Source organism: Mandrillus leucophaeus, unplaced genomic scaffold, assembly GCF_000951045.1.
Source record: "Mandrillus leucophaeus isolate KB7577 unplaced genomic scaffold, Mleu.le_1.0 Scaffold163, whole genome shotgun sequence".
In the NCBI taxonomy this organism is placed as follows: domain Eukaryota; kingdom Metazoa; phylum Chordata; class Mammalia; order Primates; family Cercopithecidae; genus Mandrillus; species Mandrillus leucophaeus.
In genome coordinates, this window is record NW_012101621.1 from 1,005,085 (window position 1) to 1,013,836 (window position 8,752).

The following is an 8,752-nucleotide window of genomic DNA, read 5'->3' on the forward strand; positions in this document are numbered from 1 at the left end:
GAACTCGTTGCCCTTCCACCACATGTGGAAGGACACAGCAAGATGGCACCATTTATGAACCAGGAAGTAGGCCCTCCCCAGAGTGAATTTGCTGGCACCTTGATCTTAGACTTTCCAGCCTCGAGAACTGAGAAATCAATTTCTATTGTCACAAGCTGACCAGTTTATATGGTATTTTCTTATAGAAGCCCAAATGGACTAAATACACTTTGACATTTTCTGAGGGTAAAATTACTTCTACACACGTTGTTGGAGCTGCCACTGTGTGCTTGGGTGGTTTGGTTTTATCAAGATGTAGAGACACCTGCAAGAAATCTGGGAAGTGGGACAGAAAAATTAAGGAGGCTTCACTGCAGACTGCCATATTTACCAGGCTGAGGACTTTGAAATATTTTGAAACACAAATGGAAACAGGGAAGTGAGCTGAAAACTTATGACACGGTCGGGAGAATGAAGAGATAAGACATCAGTTGTGTTAAATGATCTGCCCCTCTGATAAGGATAGGAAACCTCAGCACCCTGCTCCAGTTACATCTGGTCAAAGAGGGCTCTGGTTTAACTGACTATAGCTAGGAACATACTTTGACTTGGAAAGTGTCCCTAGATGTAGCTGTCTTCTTAGAGAGATCTAAATGAAGTCCCATGGAGAAACTTTCTGCTTCATGGCCACCTTATTCTATGTTAGGTTTGTCAGTGCCATTTAGTCAAAGATCTCAGGAATACCTGATGAACAAGTTGTGTTTATCACTCAGCATAGGAAGGGATAACATATTTCAAAGGGGAATCCTGGAATGTCTCAGTATGAAGATGTTAGAAAGAACCTATTACAGGATTTGTGCTATGGTTAGGTGATTTCGGGGAGGGTCTAAGGAAGTGGTAGTTTGCTCCAGTTGGATGCTGTCAGAAAGCAAGGGCAGTTCTATGTGTAGGGTTTTTTGTTTGTTGTGTTTTGTTTTTTACTTTAAGTTCTGGGATACATGTGCAGAACGTGCAGGTTTGTTACATAGGTATACATGTGCCATGGTGGTTTGCTGCACCTATCAACCCGTCATCTGCTTTAAGCCCCACATGCATTAGATATTTGTATGACTAGGTATTTTAACAAATCTAATCTTTACAGAAAGCAGAGAAGAAAGAGAATAAAGCTGTAATTGGCTTTTTTCTGAAAGATAGCAGTCACTTATTTTAGAATGTTTGATATTTTACAGATAGCAATAATCTTGTTTTTGTCTATTAGACAAGATAATGAAGTGGTCTTGTTTTGTCTTATTTTATTACTGTCTCAGAGAGAACTTGACTGAGGGTGTATTCTGTGAGATTACGTCCAACAAAAACATAGCTATGAGTGTCAAACCAGCTTGAATATCTTGGAGATTTGCTGTAATACCAAATAAGTTATAGATGTCTGGAGCTGTTTTTCTAACTTCGAGCTTGTAAGATTTTTTCATTGGCCACATGGTAGACACAGTTAGGGAGTTAGAGATATGTTATTGGTTGATTGGTTAATCAGTCAACTGATTTATTAATATTGTGTTCCACCTGTGAGAGGTTTGAAGAACGACAAAGGCACTATTTCAATTTTCTTAGAAAAAATAAACCGAAATTAAGGAATGCCCCAAGGGATGTAAATAACAAGCACAGAACTGTCTCTTGACACTGTTCTCCTTTTAAAAGCAGAAAATGTGTCCTCAAAGATCAGAATATACAGGCTAACTTACTTCTGAGAGGATCTATTTACACCCCTCCATCCTTCAGCAAACAAAGTCAAGAATCCTTATCAGAATTTCCACCCTTTTTCTCCTCTCTAATTATTACCAGAAAGACTACCACTTTACTCTAAGAAAATATAAAAGAAATATCTGAGAATCTTCGTTTGGGACTTTCGTTGCTGATACAGGTAAAAACATGGTAGACTTTCCAGCCTTGAGAACTGAGAAATCAATTTCTATTGTTACAAGAATAGAAAAGTCATAGTATAGTTGCAGAATCTAATAGCCTCTACCCATACCTGTCTTTGAATTCACCACAACCACACACATACAACCAATATTTCTTAAGCTCTTACTAATCAGACACTGGTCAAGGTACTCCATTTCATACAGTAAACTTTGCAACAGCCCTTAAAGAAGGCATAATTATGACCATTTTATAGTTAAGGAAACTAAGAAAGTATTAACTTCCTACGACTAGTAAAGAAAACTCTTGACTCTAAATCCAGGACTTTTTCTATCTTGTACAGCTGCCTACCACTTGTCCCAATCTGGAAAATTATCTTATCCTTACTTTTTAAAGAACTTTCTAGAAACAGATTGCCCAACATTACAGATATGGCAGCCCCCTCACTGAACCTGCGCAAACAAACAAGAGGAGGCAAGTGTGTTGTCATGAGACGTCTCTGGGCTGGCTGAGGAGGAGGGGTCAGCCAAGTTAGATGTCCAGACTTCTACCGTATTGAACTTTGGGGGAACACTAAAGTATCAGGGAAATGCCTTCGTATCACGCTGCATGTGACACAGCTTGGCTCATTCAATCATAGTCTATCTTCACCCCGCTTTCTGGGGTTGACTAATTTAATGAGTAAACAGATTTTTTAAGTAGTTTTTGTTGTTAATTAACTTGGTCCAAGCAGCCTGGGTACAAAAACACAATGTTGTGCCCGTGTTCACAGTGCCCTCTACAGTCAATGCAGGGTGAATCAGCTAGATTTTTTCTTTCTCTTTTGTTTTGTTTTTTTACTTTCTTTTCTTTCTTTTTCAATCCAGCTGGGATTTGTGGCAGGTAAACATCATAGTTTCTTCTGCACAGAAGAGATAAGTAATAAAAGGTGAGTAACAATACAGTCTGGTTAAGACTGTTAACTCAAAAGAACATAAAGTGATTATGCAAAAGTATAACCACCCAAAGTCATTCTGCCTTGAGGTGTTCCCAAACAGTGATTGGAAAAGGAAGCAAAAATATGTAAAGTTTTTTTCTTATTTTCAAGTTTCCTGTTAAACCTATCTTAACATTGGATCACTAATATCAGGTTCTACTGTTTATATAACTAGAATAGGAACCAATGGACTTTGCAGACTCATATTCCCAACCAGACAATCAAAGACCTGTTTCAACAAGACAAAATTAAACCTGATTCTATTCCTCAGCTCTATCTCCCTTGATGGATGGGGAACTATTTTAACAGAAGTGAGAAGCAGCTACCTACTATTAATTTGAACATTTTACTCCTAAAATTGGTAAACTGCGTTACCAAATAGCATGAATCAATGAGTTAGTTCACTATCTCAAAGGGGAAAAGTGATTTCAAATAGTTCCAAGGGTCTTTTGTTCCACAGACACACGATCTGAGTCATCCTTGCCCAAAAGTATTGTGTGGATGTGATCCCTTTCTGGGAAATAAGAAAGTGTATTTATGTATTCATTCATTTTATGGATATTTATTGAAAGCTTTCTAAGTACAAAGCACTGTGCTAATGCCTAATCATCTCTGGTAAAGTAACTTCTCAAATTGATTTCAAGCCCATGACAAAATTCTATTTGAAACTTGATGCTCAGGAAGATGCTGTTGAGTGAGTCAGTTCAAAGAATTCTCCCTGGGTAGGGGCATATAGGAAAAGTAAAAGGTACAGTAAAGAATGCCTGGTTTAAATAGTAAGATTGATAACAGAACTCATCTCAACAGTCAATGAACTTCCCAGAGAGGCTATAAATTACATCATGCCTTGAAATGTTCTCCTCAGCCACGCTTGAGGACAGTTTTCTTTATCACTTCTGCAATATTTTATCTTGAAAGCAAAATGATTTTGATATAACCACCTACTTTAAATAAAAGTACTACCAAGAAGAGAACTATCCACGGAAATATTACCAAAAGAAAAAAAATAAGAAATTGTTAAAATGTAATCTATATATCACTCTGAAGACTCTAGTAAATACAGACTTTAATGTTAGAGAAGGATATTGACAATGAGAACTCTAATATACTGCCAATGGTAGTGAAAAATAGTCCAATAATTATAGAAAACTTTAGCTTAATTTTCTACAGTTGAAGATACACACCTCCTATGATCCAGCTAATAGAAATGCATGTACATGTGAACCAGGAGAGATAAACGATATGGTCATAGTGTAGTGGGAAATCAGAGACTGGAGAGACCAACTGCAGTTCAAGGGGGTATATTTTAGGTGTACATAGGCTCAGCGGACATGCATTCTGAAAGTGAGCAGCAAAGAAAGAAAACGAACGCCTTGGGCCGGGTGCGGTGGCTCAAGCCTGTAATCCCAGCACTTTGGGAGGCCGAGGCGGGTGGATCACGAGGTCTGGAAATGTAGACCATCCTGGCTAACACGGTGAAACCCCGTCTCTACTGAAAATACAAAAAATTAGCCAGGCGCGGTGGCGGGCGCCTGTAGTCCCAGCTACTCGGGAGGCTGAGGCAGGAGAATGGTGTGAACCCGGGAGGCGGAGCTTGCAGTGAGCCGAGATCGCGCCTCTGCACTCCAGCCTGGGCGACAGAGCAAGACTCCGTCTCAAAAAAAAAAAAAAAAGAAAAAGAAAACAAATGCCTTTTTTGCACCTTGAGGCGGGAATTACATGATACAGGAAGCTGGCTTACAAAAGCAAGAACAAAGCAATTAATTATCAGGTGACATTCTTAGGACTCAGCTTATATCTTGGGAAAACATGTCTTGCAACTCATGCTTATCTATCTTGTGACCCTGCAGCTGCACAGCAAGAAAAACAGGAGCTTACAGAACTTAGAAAATACGTGGGGGAGAGATACGGTTAATGCTTCACAGACCTTACAGAAGAGCAGTTAATATTCTTTCTTAACTCTTACTTCAGGGGAGGGGGGCTACTTCATGCCCATTCTAGCTTAACCTTACACTGTAAATTTAATTTCTTTTAATTTTTCCACTTTAATAGTAACATTACCCCCTAACAGCCCCAAACTGGAAGTAAACCAAAATATTTATCTGTTGTAGAATGTTTAAGTAAGTGATGGTTCCGGTCAGGCGCAGTGGCTCAGGACTGTAATCCCAACACTGTGGGAGCCCGAGGCAGGCAGTATCACTTGAGCTCAGGAGTTCCAGATCAGCCTGGGCAACATGGCAAAACCCTGTCTCCACCAAAAAACAAACAATACAAAAAAAAAAAAAATCAATAAAATTAGCGGGGCATAGTGGCACGATCCTGTGGTCCTAGCTACTTAGGAGGCTGAGGCGGGAAGATTTCTTGAGCCCGGGTGGCAGAGGCTGCAGTGAGCCAAGATGGTGCACTGCACTCCAGCCTGAGTGACAGAGAGCGACCCTATCTCAATCTTTTTAAAAAGGCCGGGTGCGGTGGCTCAAGCCTATAATCCCAGCACTTTGGGAGGCCGAGACGGGAGGATCATGAGGTCAGGAGATCGAGACCATCCTGGCTAACACAATGAAACCCCGTCTCTACTAAAAAAAAAAAAAAATACAAAAAACTAGCCGGGCGAGGTGGCGGGCGCCTGTAGTCCCGGCTACTCGGGAGGCTGAGGCAGGAGAATGGCGGGAACCCGGGAGGCGGAGCTTGCAGTGAGCTGAGATCCGGCCACTGCACTCCAGCCTGGGTGACAGAGCGAGACTCGGCCTCAAAAAAAAAAAAGAAAAGAAAAAAAAAAAAGTAATGGTTCATTCTTGCAATGTAACAGTATAGAGCAGTAAAAAATTGTCAGAATACAGATATATGCAACAACATGACTTTCACAAACTTAACTGTTGAACAAAGAAACCATCCAAACATATAATAGTATGATTTCATTTATGCAAAGAACAAAAGCAAGCAAAACATAATACTATACTATTATTTAGAGGTGCGTGCTTAGTTACTAAATTGTAAAGAAAAACAAGGAAGTGATGATCATAAAGAAAGAGTGTTATGATTAGAAGGAGGGAAGGGCAGAGAGTGATGGGGATGGGGCATGTGAGGAGATTCTAGGACACAATATTTTATTTCTTGACCTCAGTGGTAGTTACAATGATGTTTCCATTATGATCTTTTATTAAGATGTATATTTATGTATTATGCATGTTTCCATACATTTCACAATAAGGAAACTTCTGTGTTTATTCATGATACTGACTTGTATATTTTATAGACCAACAACTATTGTCCAAGTGGACAATATCTCAGGATTAGACAAAAATAGTCACTACTGGCCAGGCACAGGTGGCTCAGGATGGTAATTTCAGCATTTTGGGAGGCCAAGGCACGAGGATTAATTGACAAGACCAGCCTGAGCAATGGGAAGACTCCTTCTCTACAAATACTTTTGAAATTTTCTTGGTATGGTGGCACATACCACATGGTGGTCCCAGCTACCCAGGAGGCTGAGGCAGGATTGCTTGAGCTAGGGAGGTCAATGCTGCAGTGAGCCATGATTGTGCCACTGCATTCTAGCCTGGGCAACAGAGCAAGACGCTGAATCAAATGTGTATATGTGTGTGTGTGTGTGTGTGTGTGTGTAGAGAGAGAGAGAGTCACTATTGATAGATGTGCTTATTGCATTCCCAGAGATAGCTTAAATATAAATCTGAGTTCCCATCTATCCTTTCACTGTCATCCAGTAACTGCTAGTGATTTTACAGGTCACAGGCACATGAAAATCTTCAACACCCCCAGCAACTCCAGCACCTTCACTGGCTTCCTCCTCTTGGGCTTCCCTTGCCCCAGGCAGGGGCAGATCCTCCTCTTTGTACTCTTCACTGTTGTATACCTCCTGACCCTCACGGGCAATGGTTCCATCATCTGTGCTGTGCACTGGAATCAGAGACTCCACACCCCTATGTACATCTTGCTCGCCAACTTCTCTTTCCTAGAGATCTGTTATGTCACCTCTACAGTCCCCAGCATGCTGGCCAACTTTCTCTCTGACACCAAGATCATCTCCTTCTCTGGGTGCTTCCTCCAGTTCTACTTTTTTTTCTCCTTGGGCTCTACAGAATGCTTTTTCCTGGGAGCTATGGCATTTGACCGATACCTTGCCATCTGCTGGCCTCTACGCTATTTGACTATTATGACCAAACATCTCTGCAACATTCTTGTGGGAAGCTGCTGGGTACTTGGTTTCTTGTGGTTCCTGATTCCTATCAGTGTCACTTCTCAAATGACCTTCTGTGGATCTAGGATTATTGACCACTTCCTATGTGACCCAGGTCCTCTGTTAGCCCTCACCTGTACCAGAGCCCCTCTACTAGAGTTGACTAGCTCCACCTTAAGTTCTCTACTTCTATTTATTCCCTTTCTCTTCATCATGGGGTCCTATGCTCTGGTTCTGAGAGCTGTGTTGAGGGTTCCTTCAGCATCTGGAAGAAGAAAGGCTTTCTCTACCTGTGGCTCCCACCTGGCTGTGGTTTCACTGTTCTATGGCTCAGTGATGGTCATGTATGTGAGCCCAACATCTGGGCATGAAGCTGGAATGCAGAAGATTGTAACTCTGTTCTATTCTGTGGTTACTCCCCTTATTAATCCTGTCATATACAGCCTGAGGAACAAGGAAATGAAACATGCAATGAGGAAAATACTGAGAACACAAAATTAAGAGTCTTAGTTTACAAGATTTTGAGAGACAGAATCTTCTTTATTTAAAAAAACATATCACTCAGAAAATTGTTTATATTGTTTTTGAACTTCATATACTGTAGTGTTTTATTTTCTAGAACTCATAGGGCTATAAGAAATGTCAAATATGTATTCTATCTCTTTAATTTCACAAATGATAGGCCTGTAAATTGAAAAAAAATTGGGTTGAGTTTGTTGGGGAAATATAACTAAAAACAAATCTCTTACCAACCCAGAAAACTTCTCCACAAAGCTGTCAGAGAAAGAAAGTAGTTTTGTTATTGAGTAAGTGTTAAACCAGAATGTGATACATATCACAAACAATCCACTGAGAGACTGCAAGGACAGAAAGACATCTCTCCTTTTTATATAGCAAAGTAAATACAACCCAATACGTGTATGTTCTCAAAATAAACAATAACTAGTCCTCAAGAGGACTTGACAGCACAATTTGTCACACATAGTTTATCCTGGGTTCACCTAGTAATTGGAGTGGCCATTGGTATTTGCTCATTGACTTTATACAAAGGAAAAATAAATTCATATCTTTATGACAGAAAATCGTTTTGCAATTTAAAAATTAGACTGCCAAAATTAGGCTTCTACCCTTTCACAGAAACAGGGAGATGGGAGCACTAACTTCCTTTTTTGAGGTCCTTGAGAAAGACATTCCTGGGTCATAAAGCTAACCAGAGGCTTGTTTAGCTCTTGCAAAATTTATAGGCCAGGTGCAGTTGCTCATACCTCTGATGCCAGCACTTTGGGAGCCCAAGGCAAGAGGATCGCTTGAGACCAGGAGTTCGAGACCAGCTTGGGCTCAAACCAGCCTGGGCAACATAGTGAGATCCACCTCTACAAAACAAATAATTTTAAAATTAACTGAGTGTAGCACATATTTGTAGCCTTAGCTACTCAGAAGGCTGAGGTGGGAAAATCGCTTGAGCCCAAAAGTTCAAGGCTGCAACAAGCTATGACTGCACCATTGCACTCCAGCCTGAGCAAGAGTGAGACCCCATCCCTAAGATAAGGAAAAAAAAGTTTTACATACATCTTCACCAAAATATTACAGGTTTCCCAAAGTAAATGCCCTATGCAAAAGGAGAGAAGAAAGTCTCTTCCCTTATTTTCAACAGGGATAATTAAGCCTTTTATTTTTTTTATTTG

The 8,752-nt window shown here is 40.4% G+C and overlaps 1 protein-coding gene across 1 annotated transcript; it reads left to right on the plus strand.

Annotated features, from left to right (window-relative positions):
* The first annotated feature begins 6,626 nt into the window (after window positions 1–6,626).
* LOC105536805 (olfactory receptor 11G2-like) lies at window positions 6,627–7,568 on the plus strand. The gene has a single exon (XM_011976288.1). It carries the CDS (start codon window positions 6,627–6,629, stop codon window positions 7,566–7,568), a length of 942 nt encoding a protein of 313 aa, XP_011831678.1.
* The last annotated feature ends 1,184 nt before the right edge of the window (window positions 7,569–8,752 follow it).